The 16743-nt window shown below is 38.0% G+C and overlaps 1 protein-coding gene across 2 annotated transcripts in view; it reads right to left on the reverse strand.

Moving 5' to 3' along the window:
* LOC105073767 (phospholipid-transporting ATPase ABCA3) overlaps positions 1–15664 on the reverse strand; it is a 105649-nt gene extending 89985 nt beyond the window's left edge. Inside the window, exons 1-4 of one of the 2 annotated variants that reach the window (XM_074346228.1) lie at positions 14946–15664; positions 8454–8537; positions 7858–8110; positions 4327–4454 (exon numbers count right to left, since the gene is read on the reverse strand). In XM_074346228.1, coding sequence (XP_074202329.1) covers positions 4327–4454; positions 7858–8110; positions 8454–8513 — 441 coding nt within the window. In that variant the 5' untranslated portion in view covers positions 8514–8537; positions 14946–15664. Of the gene's footprint in view, positions 1–4326; positions 4455–7857; positions 8111–8453; positions 14916–14945 lie in introns of those variants that run through there. The other variant, XM_045521153.2, reaches the window with a different exon arrangement.
* Between the last annotated feature and the right edge of the window lie 1079 nt (positions 15665–16743).

Genomic DNA, 16743 nt, shown 5'->3' on the forward strand with positions numbered 1-16743 from the left:
ACCTCCTTGGCTAAATTTATTCCTCAGTGTTACATCCTCTGCTCTGTCCACTCTGCTTAATAGCCCATCCAAATAGGTTTTCATTTGTTACTGAATTTGAGGTTTATAATTTGTTTATAACTTTTATTTCTCTGCTAAGATTTTCTATTTTTTTCATTTGTTTCAAGATAATTTTTATTTGTTGCTGAAACATATTTTACAATGGCTGCTTGAACATCTTTTTCAGAGAATTCCAACCTCTGATTCACCTCAGGTCTCATGTCAGTTGACTGGTTCTTCGTGTGACAGATGATTTTCTATTTTACCCTGTTCATTATGCCTATTATTTTAGGAAACTCTGGATCCTAACTAAATATTTTATTATATCAAGCAGTCAGCCTATTTCAGTTTAGCATGCAGGTGCTGGCCTACTTTTCAATGACAGTTTAATTATCAGAGACTTTTCAGTATTTATTTGGTCTCCTATTTCATGTGGTACCACTGGGGCTCCCACTGGTTCTTGCTAGTGCTGCCTAAAGGAAACAGAAGGGGATTTCCTTCTGGGGGCAGAGGAGGCCCATGGCACAAAAAGCCTTCCTGGCCTGGACCTCTTCTGTGGCTGGGTTCCTCTTGCCAGCTCTTCCTGTCTGCCCTGGTGTCTCCCCGTGGGAGAGGATTTTCAGGCCCACAGGAAGGAAGAGGCTTTCCTGACTGAGCACTTGCTGTAGGATCCTACCTGTCTGTATGGGACAGAGAGTGCTCCTTGAGTTTTGGACTTCTTGTAGTGGAGTCCCCCTACCATTGTCCCCTGGCTCCCCTAATGTATCTGGGCAGGAAAAGCAAGTCTTGGGCTCACAGTATCAAAGCAGCTTCCTGGATCTGGCCACTTTTTGTATCTGCGTCTCTACTGATGGCTCCACTGTCCCACCCATGGCATCAATTTGCCATGAGGGGCGTCTTAGGCCTGTGGAGATGACTTTCCAGACTGGGCTACTTACGTCTGAATCCCTCTTGCTTCTATTCCTATGCCTCAGTATACATTGGCAGGGGAAGGCATCTCAGGCCTGGTGGGGAAGTAAAGTATTTTCCTGGCCACTAATTATTAGCAAGGCACTCTTTCCATTCCTCATGCTGGGGGTACTGGAGTCACCTAATGTCAGAAATGTTTCCATTTGATTGTGGAGTGAAATGAGCCTAACTGGACTGTGTTCTATTGCTAGGCTGGAGGACAGACAATGCTGGGTCTTGGTTGTCCTCTTTTGGGTGTGGAACAGTAAGGTGTGTGCCCCTGCATTGATCCTCTAGGCCTGGGGTCTTAACGTTTTTGTAGATTTCTTATCACCTTTCAGAGTTTTTCTTTGCCTCTGCATTATATCCAGAGTGTGTATCTGTGCTTAGTGAGGAAAGACAGGGAGAAATGAGTCCACACCATCTTGCCCAGACCAGAAGTCAACAGTGTCTTTTGATGATAAAAAGTTTCTAAAAGTTCAATAAAAGCCAATCCATTAATTTTTTCTTTTATGGTTATCGCTTTTTGTGACCTGAAAAACTTTTGCTACCCTCAAGATGATATCTGTTTATGTTTTACTCCAAAAACATTAGTTTTAGCTTTAACATTTAAATCTATAATCCACCATGTACTAATTTTTTGCACGTAGTGTGAGTGAGCTCAAGGTTCTTTTTCCCCATGTATATTGAATCATTATAGCACTGTTTATTGAAAACATCTTCCTTTCCTCATCAGATTTCTTCGGTGCCTTTGTCAAAAGTCAAATGATTGTATTAAAGAGAGTTTACTTCTGGGATTTCAATTCTGTTTCATAGATGTACTTGTTGATCATATGCCAGTAACGCACTGTAATGATTATTTTAGTCTTATAATAAGTTTTATATGTCTTCCAAATTTGTTATTCTTTTACAAAATTGTTTCAGATATTTTAAGTCCTTTGCATTTGCATTTACATTTAGACCTGATAAACAGGAAGTGACAACTACTGTAAATGCCCTAGTAAGACATCTGCTTACCAGAGGCTGAGAGAAGCAGGAGGCCTGAGAGAAGAAATTGAAAATGCCTATTAAATTTCAGCTAAGGATAACACTCTGCTACTCTGGGACACTGTTCTACGAGATAAAGTCTATGTAACAATAACTGATATACAGCCCTGTGTTCCTGTAAAACATGAGGGTATGTGAACCAAGCCTTGGAAGTAGAGTTGGCTGTTATTACCATCACTCCTAGAAACCTACTTGTGGAATTAATACCTCCCATCCTCACAAACTTAAGTTCTGCTACATTAAAGGCTTTGTTTCCTGGGGCAGAACACTTTCAAGAGGGGACACAGTAAAACTTCCACTGAAGACCTGCATAATTATCACCCAGTAATACTGAGCTATTCGCACTGGTACACACACAAATGAACAAGTTACCATATAAGAGGGAGCAATTAATCATGATTAAGTTTGCTGTTATATAATGAAAGCAGAGTGAGGTTATGTCTGAAACTTGAGAGTTTCTGAAAACAGTGAAGACACATTGAAGCAATTATGACCAGATAACTAAGGGCTCAAGAAGGGGATGGTTCACCTGAACAGGTGAGCAGGCTCGACCCTCTGAAGTGTTGGTCAAGAGTGACTAAAATCTAGAATGTGAATGCATAAATATTTCCTATTAAAATCCTTTTGTTGAAATACCTTCAGTAGTGTTTATACTCCCATATGAATTTTGACTAACAGAAATATGGACAAGTTATGATGAAGACAGGTTATGATGAAAAGACAGAAAAGGTTATGATAAAAAGGCAGAAAAGGAACAGGTGTGGAAGGTGAATGGGAGTTTGAATGGGAGTTCATAGCAGCATTCCTACAGTAGAGAAAAAGTGACCAAAGGCCTAGAAGCAAAAAATAATGTGGTGCATCTGGCAGTTAAGTATTGCTGCAGCAGAAAGAATGGTTAAGGAGTGGCAGAGATATCCAAGCGCTAGGATACTGATAGCCATGTGCCTTGTGCAAAGCACTCTGGACATGAGCCTGGAGCAATGGGAAGTCATTAAGGTCTTTTTATCAGGACAGTGATCATCTGTGAGGTTTACGTGGATCCTTGTGGCACTTGTAGGTGGACAAAAGAGCCTGTAAAGAAAGTCATCTAAGATGTGGGAAAGCTGGTAGATATTAGAAGCTCTATGCTTTACATCGAGTCATCAACAGAGATCAAAAGGTTTGTTTAAAAATTCATCAAAGTAGACCACGCAGCATGCTGTACGTTAGCTCCCCAGTACTTACTCATCTTAAATATTCTCACCACACACACAAAATGGTAATTCTGTGAGGTGAAGAATAATGTCAACTAACCTTATTATGGCAATCATTTCAAAATATACACGTTTCAAATCATCACATTGTACATGTTAAACGCACACAGTGTTACATGTCAAGTGTACCGCAATAAAGCTGGAGAAAAAAACAGACCAAGCACCTAGACACATAATTTGGGGAATTTCTAATGTCAGAAATCTAGTTCAAATATCTGGGGACACAAGCATGCTCAATCAGCAATGAGAATGAAACTTGAAATGTCACTGAAGACACTTGGAGCCAATGTATTTTGCTGACCCTAAATCCATATCAGCATACGGGTAATTCTGACTTAGTAAATGGAAGTTGGCACAGATGAAAAAAGTCTTGGGACGCACAGAAAAAATATGTACTATCCTACTAGCGGTTTTATTAATTTTCCCTTCTACTGACGAGTATCTGTGTTCTAAATATAAAATTTGGCTCCATGTGTAGCTGGAGCCCATTTATTTCCATCACCGCCAGGACATACCATCTATAAGATCTGCTAAAGAGACACCACACACTGTCGCTTTCTCTCCTTCTCATGGGCTACATGCCTATGAATATTCTATTCTTAATCACTGTGGCTGAGACTTTTCCCTAGAGATTTATGAAAGGATCTAAATTCTGTGTTTTATTCAAAGATAAAGGATCTTTCCATGCTTGCTTGTCTGTTAGTGAAGATGCATCTGCTTTGAGGCTTATCTGTCTTACTACCCTTTGTAGAACTTAGAAGCATTGCATGAGTAGTTAGAGTGTCCCATTAATCTAAGGTCTTGTGTGTGGAAGATACAGTTCTGCCCTTATCAGCATGATGCAGTAGGTAAGAACATAGAAATTAAAGTTACTCAGATCTGGACTTGCCCTACTGTATATTAGTAGTTTGAACTTGGGAAAATTAGTTTCTTCACTTATAAAAGAGGGTTAATATGAAATTCATTAAAATCCTGGAAACTGGAAGTGCAATTACTAGAAAGCTATTTATTTAGAAAACTCGGAATACAACTTTCTCACCTGAAGTGGCAGAGGATCACCACTGTTTTTGAAGTCACAGTCAAAAACAATGGCAGCCAGCACTTTGTAAGATCCATAGTCATACTTAACATACTCCTCAAACTCAGATTCCGAAGAAAAGCCTTGAACTGCAGAGAGACAAAATTGTTCCCTTAAGTAAAAACATCTGATAATTCCTTCTGAGAGAGGAGACATTACTTTATATGGACAAAAGCCTATCCAAATAGTGTAAACTTAAGGCCACGGTTTCTCAAATATTGGTATCACAATTACTTAATGGATATTTGGGGTTCAAAACATTTTAGGTATTTTATAAAATTTTACTACAATTTTAAATAGTAATCATTATAAAACACATATAAAGATAAATCACTAGTGATCAGGGAAATGCAAATTGAAATCACAATGAGGCACCATTTCACATCCACTGAGATGACTATAATCAAAAAGACAGATAAGAAGAAGTGCTGGTGAAGATGCAGGAAAGTTGGAACCCTCATACACTGCTGACCAGAATGTAAAATGGTATAACAATTTTAGATAACAGTGTGGCAGTCCCAGAAAAAGTTAAAAACTAGAGTTACCACATGACCTATTCACTCCACTCTTAGGTATATACCCAAGAGAAATAAAAACATATGCCTACATAAAACCTACAGATGAATGTTCTTAGTAGTATCAGTTATCATAGCCAAAAGGTTGAAACAAGCCAAATGTTCACCAACTGACGAAGGATATGCCAACTGAATGCAGTGTATCCATACACTGGGATTTTATTTGACAATGAAAAAGAACAAAGTACTGGTAAATGCAACATTGTGGATGAATCCTGAAAACATTATACTAAGTAAAAGAAGCTGGTCACAAAAGACCACATAATGCATTTATATAAAATATTTCTGTAAACTGTTTATATAAAATACTTATATGTAAACCATTTATATAAAAAGTTTTATAATAGGCAAATCTGTAGAAACAAAAAGTAGCTTAGTGTTTTCCTAATCCTGGTAGGGATGGGTAATTGTGAGGTCATAACTAAACATTACAGGATTTATATTTGGTAATCAAAATGCTTCAAAATTGACTGTGGTACAAACAATAAATGCTGAAGAGGATGTGGAGAAAAGGGAACCTTCCTACAGTCTTTGTGGGCATGTAGTTTAGTGCAGCCATTTGGAAAAGAGTATGGAGATTCCTTAAAAAACTAAAAATAGACTTATCATATGATCCAACAATCCTACTCCTGGCTGTATATCCAGAGGAAACTAATTAAAAAAGATACATGCACCCTAATGTTCATATCAGCACTCTTTACAGTAGCCAAGACATGGAAGCAACCTAAATGCCCATTGACAGATGACGGGATAAAGAAGTTGTTGCACATATGTGTGTGTGTGTGTGTGTGTGTGTGTGTGTGTGTGTATTTACACAATGGAATACTACTCAGCCATCAACAAAGAATGAAATAATGCCCACTTGCAGCAACATGGACCTGGAGATTGTCATACTAAGTGAAGTAAGGTAGAAAGAGAAAGAAGAACACCAAATACCATATGATATCACTTATATGTGGAATCTTTAAGAAAATCACACAAATGAACTTATTTACAAAACCAACAGACTTTCACAGAAACTAACTTACGGTTACCAGGAGGGAAAGAGAGATAAATTGGGAATTTGAGATTTGCAGATAATAACTACTATATATAAAATAGATAAACAACAAGGTCCTATCCTATAGCACAGGGAATTATATTAAATACACTGTAATAGCCTATAATGAAAAAGAATATGAAAAGGAATATATACATATATAATATATAACTGAATCACTATGCTGCACACTAGAACCTGACACAGTATTGTAAATCGACTACACCTCAACTTAAAAAACTGATTGTGCTAATGGTTGCACAACTCTGTGAATATACTGAAAGCCACTGAATCGTACACTTTAAATGGGTGAATGAATGGAATGTGCCTTATATCTCAAAAAAGTTATTTTAAAAGAAATTAAGATTAATCAGGTGATCACTTTAAATTATGTTTGAAAAGAAAACTGACTTCTTGACTCAATGGCTGTATATATATATAAAACAGAGGAAGCAGTCATTCAAGATTGATTGGTAGAAATTGCCTAATCTGAACAATAGAGGAAAACAAATTGGAAAAAAGTTGAAGACAGCATCAATGACCTGTGGGACAATACAAAACGTTGAGCATTTTTGCCATCATAGTCCTAGAAGAGGAGAAAGAAGGCTGCGTTGAAAAACAATTTTAAGAAATAACTGTTGAAAAAGTCTCCAAATTTTGCTAAATTTACAGATTCAAAAGGCTCAGTGAACCCCAAACAGAATGTGAACCCCAAACAGAATAAGCCAAAATAAATATATAGACATATCATAATCAAACTCTTGACAAATAAAGACCAAAAAAAAAAAAAAAATCCTGAAAGCAGCCAGAGAGAAATGACACCACCTATGGGTAAACAAGGATTCAAATGACTGCACGTTCTTTTCAGAAACCAAGGAGATCAGAAGAAAGTGGCAAATATTTTTTAAATATTGAAAGAAAAGACTCTCAACCCAGAATTTTGTACCAAGTGAAAACAACCTTCAGGAATGAAGTTAAAATAAAGACATTCTCACATGAAGGAAAACAAAAAGAATTCATTGCTGGTAGATCTGCTCTAAAAAATTGTAAGTTTTTCAGAAAGAAGGAAAATAAAAAGAAATTGAACTTAGAAGAAAACTTAGAACACTGAAAATGAAGGAAGAGCAACAGCTATGGGAAACATCTGGGTAAATAAGTTTCTCAAGCTCTTCAAAATATTTGTGTGAATTATATCATTTCCTAGTGAAGTTTTCAACTTACGCAGATACGAAAGCTAAAACAAAGTGGGAAGTATAACAGGATCTGTAACCTGGTAAATATGTAACATTATGATAAAGTAGTAAAATGACAGTTCTAAGTAGCCTATGAAAAAAATTAAGTACGTATATTTTAACTATAAGAGCAACCACTAATAATATATATTAGAAGTCCACTTTATCCATTTTTTTCTTTCATGGATGATGCTTTCAGTATCATGTGAAAGAATTCTTCAACTAGCCCTAAGTTACAAAGATTTTCTGCTATGTTCTCTCCTAAAAGTTTTATCATTTTACTTTTAGATCTGTAATCCATTTTGATATAATTTTGGCATTAGGTAGAATATTTCATTGTTTTAGCTGCTGATGTCCAATTAGTCAGCAATATTTGCTGAAAAAATTAATCCTTCCACTGAACTGCTCTGTACCATATTTTGGCAAATTTCTGTAGGTCTATCTTTGGGTTTCTCTATTCTGTTTCTTTGCTCTGTGTGTTTATCCTTCCACCAATACCACACTGTCTTTATAACTTCAGTTATATTCTAAGTCTTAAAATTTGGGAATGTGAATTCCTCCAACTTTATTCTTTTTTCTACATCGCTTTAGCTCCGTCAAAAACAATCATAAATAATAAGTTTTATAGAAAATCTTAATTTCTAACCTTTTATATCAATGTTTAGATTCCTCTTCACATTCTCAGTGATCTCTTTTACCACATCAATTTTAGAAGGCACGTAAATCAATTTCCATTCTCTAGGATTTTGGAGGAAAGGAGGCAGAGTACTGATGGGTTGAGAAGTAAAATTGTAAGGTCCATTAACAGGTAACTTAATAATTGCACGGAATAGCAAAAGCATCACTGGAAACACCAATGCTGTAAGGACTTCGAAAATTAAACTGAAGAACTGCCTCCTCTGGAAGAGAAACAAAGAGATGGTGTTAATTCACGTCAGAGTGCACATTCAATGCAAACGGGTAGTTCTATTATAAAAAGTTTCTGCCAATTTCACTCTGAAATAGGCAGTGTTTCCTGGACTATCTCACATCACCCTCCCACTCCCCTTTCAAGTTTCTTATAGGTCATACCATACTATTGACTAACTCAGCTTAACAGATTTAGAAGAGTCACCTACAGCTCTGGAATTGATTTTTCAAAAGCTTGTGCATGGGAGCACGTGCCCATCCACACCCACATACAAAATCTGAATTGCAACAAACGGGCATTTATGAACATCTTCCACAAATACATTTGCATACCTTTAAGGTAAAATTTTTCCAGAGGAGCACTGCAAATTGCTTGAGTGTCAACAAATCCATTCTTCTACAAGAATGTATGCTCAACTTCAGGGATGGAGAAAAAGATTTTTAATGTCAAGTTACCTAATAATGTGAACATTAAGCAAATAACAGTATTACTTCTTTATCCTAATTTTCTCCTTAATCAGTCTCAAAGATTGATAACAGTAATGATTACAAATTATAAATAAAGAAAATTAAATTGTTTCTATTTTTCTAATAATTTCCTTAATATTTTAATAAAGTTCTAGGATTGTTGTTCAAGCACACATAAAGCATTTATATTGCACATATTCTAGGCATCAAAGCAACAGCCCAATAAATTTAAAACGATGAGTATCATACAGAACACAGCCTATGATCCCAGTTGCATTAGGGTGAAAATACATAAAAAGATGAGTTAAAGATTCCTGCAGATTTATGAATTTCAAAATACTTCTAAGAAGTTCATCTGTCAAAGGAGAAATTAGAGGGAATTTCAAATACATAAAACCAACTGATAATAAAAATACTATATCTCAATACTATAGCTAATGTTATTCTTAGATGGGAATGTATACTTTTACGTTCTTATGTGAAAAAGCAAGAGAGATTTAAAATGTCTTAGGATACAATTTGATGAGTCAGAAAAAACCCCAACAGAACACACACAACCAAAGTAGGAGAAAAGAAGTAAAGCTAAATGCATACATGTGTGAAACAGAAAATAGAAATTAACAGAGAAAAATAATAAAATCATACATATTTTTTAAAGAGTAGTAAAGTAGGCAAATCTCTGGTGAAATTCATCAAGATAAAAAGGAATGTATAAATATGTAATATTCAGAATGTAAAGGCAGGCATAACTACAAACCTAGCAGATATGAAAATAACCTGTCTACCTTCAGGGAGAGGGGAATAAGTTATTCAGAGCAACATTCCTGCTAAGTACAAGGAGAACTAGGAAATTTGCAGAGGCAGGCCTAGCATGTGGGGAATCTTTCCCCCTCAGCACTGTCAATTCCTGAAGAGGCAACTGAGAGACTGGGAAGCTAAGTAGCTGTTTTCATAGCCTCATGTAAATACAAAGACCTGGGTTGAGGGTAGGCTAGGAAAATTTCCTTCCTTTGGGCTGCTAAGAGTTAAGGTAAACAAGCAGTTGATTTGCACATTGAAGATGCTGAAACAGAGCTCCAAAGCAGCTCAGTCTCTGAGATGTAACCAAGGTGCCAGATAAAAGTAAGCAAGCAAACAAACAAACTCTCTGTAGGAATTATGAAACAGATTAGATCAAATTTTTCCTTAACAATAAGTCCAAATATAATTGCTATCATATAATATAAAACGACAATAGACAGAGAAAAGTAAGGTTACATGAATGAGAAGCTAAGAAACAAACAATAGGAACACTTTAAAGGGTTCCATATGTTAAAATGATCAGCCAAAAGACTTTCAAATAACTGTAACTGCTATGTTCAAAGAGAAAAAAAGACAGGATTGAGAATTTGAGAAGAGAACTTGAACTATGACAACGGCATGACAAATATGAAAAACAGCCAAATAATTCTAAAACAGAAAACTATGAAAGGAATTTAACCTCACAAATGAATTTAACCTCAGTGGATGGCATAACTGCAGATTCGACACAGTTGAAGAGAAATCAGTGGTCTGGAAATTTTTTCAGAAGAAAATACTCAAACATAGACAAAAAGATAGAAAAATAAAGAATATAGTGACAGAAATAGTCACAGAATTTAATGAATACATAAATGGAGTACCAATACAAATAAAAAAAGAACAGAGCAAATAACAGAGAAATAAAGGAGCAGAGATTAAAATAAAGGTATTCAAACTGCTGTAAGGAAATAACTACAAACCAATTTTATACCAAGCAAAGGAGATCTTTCAAGAATTAAGCGAAAAGACAAAATCAAGGAAATAAAATTTTGTCATTAGAAAACTAATGCTTAATTAAGGATCTTGTTTGTAGAAGGAAAGTATGCATGTGGAAGATAAAATATACCAAAAGAAAGACAGGGAAACAAAAAAGGAATACATCTAAATAATTTTTAAGTGCATAAAACAATGATGATGGCCGAAGGGACTGAATTATATGTAGAAATACAATACATGAGAACGTAGCATAATATATAAATGGAGTCAGTGTTCTGCAATTTCTGTAAGCACTGCAAAAGTTCCAATTAATATTAATCAGAGATAAACCAAAGTGCATGTTGTATTAATGTGAAATACTAAAATAACAGCAAAAGAGTACAAAATACTAAACTCATAGAGAAAAAAGGAAATAAGATAATTCAATCAAGCAAAATGAGGGTTAGTCAAGAGAGAAAAAGAAATGTAGAACTGGTTCCACAAATAGGAAATACATCAAAAGATGGTGACTTTAAAACCAAATATTTAAAGGGGGAAGGTATAGCTCAAAGTGGTAGAGTGCGTGTTTAGCATGCATGAGGTCCTGGGTTCAATCCACAGTACTCCCTCAAAAAAACCAAAGTAAATAAATGAGTAAACTTAATTACCTTCCTTCCCATCTCAAATAAAAAACTAAAAAAAAAGACAAAACAAAATATTGAATATCAGGAATTACACTAACTGATAAAGTGGTCTAAATGCTCCAATATGAAAACAATAATTGCCAGAGAGCATTTTAAAAAGAAACCCATAAAGTAAACACTTAAAATATCAACTTATACCTATCCTGCTCAAACTATTCCAAAAAAAATTGAAGAGGAGTGAACACTCCCATTCTATGAAGCCACCATCACAGTGATTCCAAAACTGAAGACAAATACAAGAAAAGAAAATTACAGGCCAATGTCTTTGATAAATATAGATGCAAAAATCCTGAACAAAATATTAACAAACTGAATCCAACAATACATAAAAGGGATCACACATCATGATCAAGTTAGATTCATTCTGGGGTCACAGGGATGATTCAATATATGCAAATCAATCAAGGTGACAGACCACAGCAACAAAAGGAAAGACGAAACCATATGTTTATCTGAATAGACACAGAAAAACCATTTAACAAAATTCAACATCCATTCTTCATCAAAAGTCTCACCAAAGCAGGTATAGAGGGAACATATTTCAGCATAATAAAAGCCATTTATAACAAATCCACAAGCAACATAATACTCAAAGGTGAAAAGCTGAAAGCCTTCCCGCTAAATGCAGGAACAAGACAACTCTCACCATTTCTACTCAACATAGTATTGAAGTCCTAGTCACAGTTCTCAAACAAGAAAATAAAATAAACATACCCAAATTGGAAGGGAAGAGGTAAAACTGTCACAATTTGCGGACGACATGATATTCTACATAGACAACCCTAAAGTCTCTACACAAAAACTATTAGAATAAATAAATTCAGCAAGGTAGCAGGATACAAGACTAATGTACAGGAATCTGTTGTTTTTCTTTACACTAATAATGATATATCAGAAAGAGAAAGTTAAGTGCAGCCACTGTGGAAAACAGTATGGAGATTCCTCAAAAGACTAGGAATAGACTTAACCATATGACCAAGGAATCCCGCTCCTGCGCATATATCCAGAAGGAACCCTACTTCAAAAAGACACCTGCACCCCAATGTTCCTAGCAGCACTATTGACAATAGTCAAGACATGGAAACACTCTAAATGTCCATCAACAGATGACTGGATAAAGAATTTGTGGTATATTTATACAATGGAATACTATTCAGCCATAAAAATGACAACACAACGTGATTTGCAGCAACATGGATGTCCCTGGAGAATGTCATTCTAAGTGAAGTAAGCCAGAAAGAGAAAGAAAAATACCATACGAGATTGCTTGTATGTGGAATCTAAGAAAAAAAAAAAGGACAAATACAAAACAGAAACAGACTCATAGACATGTAATACAAACTTGTGGTTGCTCAGGGGGTGGGGGGAGGTGGGAAGGGACAGACTGGGATTTCAAAATTTGTAGATACTGACAGGCATATGCAGAATACATAAACAAGATTATACTGTATAGCCCAGGGGAATATATACAAGATCTTGTGGTAGCTGACAGCAAAAAAAAAAAAAAGTGACAATGAATATATGTATATTCATGTATAACTGAAAAATTGTGCTCTACACTGGAATTTGACACAACATTGTAAAATGACTATAACTCAATAAAAAAAGTTTAAAAAAAAGTTAAAAAAACTCAATCCTGCTAAAGTCACATCAAATAAACAGTATTTAAACTGAACAACTATTAAAATAAGGTGGTCATAAACTTGCATGGACTGTATTAATGAAACTATAACTGAAATTCTATATGTATAATTTATTTACTCTATATGCATGAAATTTTATATGTATTATTATATTTCCTACATGCTGAAGGTGTAACCTGCATCTTAAGAACATGATTGTCCCCAAGGCGGCTCTCATGGTACCAAGCTTCTGATGGGCTCCCATGAATTCAGACTCCCAGTTCATCCTAGTACTGGCCAGTTCCTGTGACTCTGGGTGGCTCCTGTACCTTAAGGCTCTGTATTAGTTCTTGTAAACTCAGGCTCCCAGCCCACCCTAGTGTCAAGCTAAACCCATGGACCTAGACTCCAGGCTGGCTCCATAAACCTTGGCCCCATTACAAGAGAAAATGGATACCTCCCCAAATGTAAACTACTCTAGGGTTGGTATAAATTCTTGTTCAGCTTTATGTCTGCAATATTTAGTACATGGCTTTGAGAATCATTCTGAATTTAGGCAAGCATTTCTGAAGATCTAAATTACTTTTAAGACTAATTTTGACCAAGAAGGGCATGGCAGGTGTTTTCTGCATATGGGGCAATGGTGAAAATAAAACAAAACACACAAACCAAGCAAACTAATAACAGTAACACCACCACCAAAAAACAGTTCAAAGCGGGGGAGGGCATAGCTCAGTGGTAGATTGCATGCCTAGCATGCATGAGGTCCTGGGTTTAATTCCCAGTACCTCCATTAAATAAACAAGAAAAAAAAAACCCTACCTACCTACCCCCCACTGAAAAAAACCAACAGTTTAGGCCATTGCCAGAGAAATTCTTCAAATTTTAGAATTCTAATTTTAATTCTAAAATTAATTTTAATTCTAAAATTTTAGAATTTTAGATTAATTAAATTAAATTAATTTAGATTAATTAAAATTAAATTAATTTAGATTAGTTAAAATTAATTTAGATTAATTAAAATTTTAGAATTTTAATTCTAAAATTAAATGATTTTCCATTAATTTTTAACTGGAGGGGTGGTGGAATGCTAACATCATTTCAAATTTTCTGCATACCATTTTAGTTGGTTTCCTTCAAAATAACAGTATAGATTTTGTAGAAAATTTGACCTCACTGTAGTTGGTATTAAGCATTTAGTACATATCTGCAAAATAAACAATATAGAAGCTAATCCTTATTCAAAAGGTTCAGGTCAAAGTTAAAAACAACAAATACCGCTTAAGTCAAGTTCCAGAATGCAAAAATCTGGCAAAATATCTTCTGAGGACTCTGGTGACTGGAAAAACATAGTTTTAAATTTCAATTTACTTTCCTTTATCTTGTGACCCAACCCACTTCCAATCTTTATTTTCTCCAGAGAAGAGATCATACCACAAAGAGCAAGAAGACAGTGTTCCCCTTTTTAGAGAAAATAAGAGATTTGGGATAATCCACGACGAGGAAAAGTAAACTTTATTTTGCCTGTTGTCCCGCCTCACAGTCCCCTAGAAAGTTCTGTGAGGTCTAAAGGTAGAGGCGTCATGACCCTTCCCTCCTGAGTAAACCCCCAAGCAGCGGCAGTATGTTGTGGGAGAGGGGGCGACACGGAGGGACGAGGCCGTGTGACTAACAGACTGGGGTAAGTAATACGGGATTTTGTGAGGGTTGTCTTCTGGTTTAATTGTTTTGGGGGGAGAAAGGGTTGTAGACGGTTTGTGTGTGACTTTTGGAGGGGAGGGAGGATGGGTAGGACACGCACTTTCTGGCTCTGAGCGCAGGCAGTGGGGTCGGCCTCCGGGAACTCCGCGGAGCACCTGGCTGAGCAGGGGAAGCTGGCGAGAAGGAGCAAGAGCGCGGAGGTCCAGACACTCACCGCTCAGGCTTCTTAACCGCCACCGCCTCTGCCTTTGCCTCCGCGGCTGAGAAACGTGCGGCGACTCCGGCGCAGGGCCTCCTCCCAACGCCCTCCTCGCAACCGGCCCCGCCCCTCCCCCGCCCCCGCAGGTTTGCGGCCGCGCGCGGCCACCGCCCCTTCTCCGCGCAACCTGCCCGCGCCTAGTCCGCGGCTCGTCGCACTCCCAGCCCTCAGCCCCAGAGCGCCCTCCCAATCCTCCCACCTTCCCAGAATTGGCCAGCCCTCTCCGCGCACTGGTCCCTCGGCCCCTGACACCTCAGAGCCTGCCCTCCTTCCCCACTGCACCCTTCGTGCACCGCCCAGATCCTGAAGGCCCCACCTTGGCGCCCCTTCGCTTACTCCCCAGGTTCTCTGCCTCTGGACCCTACTGGACGACCCCACAAACCTCCACGTCTCGCCGGCTCCTCCCTCCTGTGTCAACGTCACCATCAGCGGGCCCAGTGAGTGGTGGCAGAAAGTTTAAGGATAGCCAGTGGCTGCCCCATCCCCTCACGCCCAGGATTGGTGGTGTTTAAATAGAAAATTTACCGCGTCTTGCAAACCCCCAGCGGCGGGCTACCCAAAAGGTCCCCGTCGTGAAGCATAATACACGCAGTACACGCGGCCCTTGCCCCCGCATGCGCATCCCTTCCTCCCCCGCAACCCTCCTCCCCGCCGCCTCTGCCCTTGACCTCTTGGCGCGGGAAAACCGCTGCCACTCGTCTGAGCCCTCAGCCAGTCTTTCAGTTGACCCCACCTCCAGTCCTTTCTCATGCTCCCCAGTTTCCTCGATGCTTGCTCCTCTTGGCTGACCCCACCCGAATACCCAGCTCCAGTGTAACTTAACGAGTCACAGATTCTGCATTCTGACTATCGAAGGATAAATCCTCTGTCGGCTGTGCCAGATATGTATCATTTACTGCCTCTCAGCGCCAGAGCTAGGCTCTTGAACTGACAGGTTAACGTTTGTCAGGAGAGGGCGCTGGAGAAGCACTGCAGGACAACGGGCGTTCATTCCTGGTTAAGGATGTTCTCTTAGATTCCTCTTGATCTTACCAGAAGCAGATGTGGAGGACGCTTAATGGCACTTCTTCTCAATTAAGTGTGGATTCCCAGTGATTCACGGAGGTTACCCACCAGCCTGCCAACAACCTCAGAGAAGAGTTTCTTGCTTGCCAGACCCAGCCAAGGTTCCCTGTTGGCCAGCCTAGGCAGCCTGTACCCACCGCCCCCCCCCCCCATAATTCCTGCTTGCTCAGCAGGTGTAGAACAGCCCTAGCCTAGGACATTGAACTTCCTCACCACCAAGTGAGCCACAACTAAACCTGCAAGAGGATCTGAAGCCCAGTCTTGGGAGGATCCATCTTCCAAATTTGTTTCTTCTTTAGGTATTTTCCTTCAGCCACAGGTATTTTCTAGAGTTTTCTTAACTTCTGCATAATCCCCTGTTATAGGTAAAGTACTTGCTGGAAGATTAACAGATGGGTTGGGGGATAAGAGACTACCAGTGTAAAGGAATTTTTTAAAGGGTCATTAATGAAGCCAACTGGGGGACTAGATGCAAGCAAGAGCTTAATAGCATGAGTTGCTCCTCCCTTTTAAAAGATGGTCAACCTGGGAAACAAATTTTGCAATTACTGAAATCACTTGCCAATAATCTATGGTGGGTACAGTCATGGAACCCAAAGAAAGTTACATTGCGGCTAAAAACAACAGAATAGAGAACAGCTTCCAGATATCACTTTTTAATTACGGTATCCAACTGAGGATACAAAACCTTAGAACAAACCATTCCGAAATAGAGCAGCTTCATGGACTCTTTACATGGTGCAGTTCCACAAGGATCATCTTACCTGTCTGCTCATCTGCCCATGGATCTGGAGGTGATTAGATTTCTCACGCTGCTTTGGGGGAAACCCCATCTGCCCAAACAAAAATGAGAAAAAGAGCTCTCTGTCTCACTCTCCACTTCATTTCTCCTTTATTCCTTCTTAATCAGAGTTGGGGCAGGAATAGGAAAGAAAACACGCTATTTAAAATAATGTTTTTGCTTTTTATTCTTGGATTTTAAATGCTCTTGGTGCAAAGATTCTCTTACAAATGTGGAATCTCGGTTTGAGTTTTGGAAATAATAATCC

The sequence above is a fragment of the Camelus bactrianus genome, chromosome 18 (genome assembly GCF_048773025.1).
Source record: "Camelus bactrianus isolate YW-2024 breed Bactrian camel chromosome 18, ASM4877302v1, whole genome shotgun sequence".
In the NCBI taxonomy this organism is placed as follows: domain Eukaryota; kingdom Metazoa; phylum Chordata; class Mammalia; order Artiodactyla; family Camelidae; genus Camelus; species Camelus bactrianus.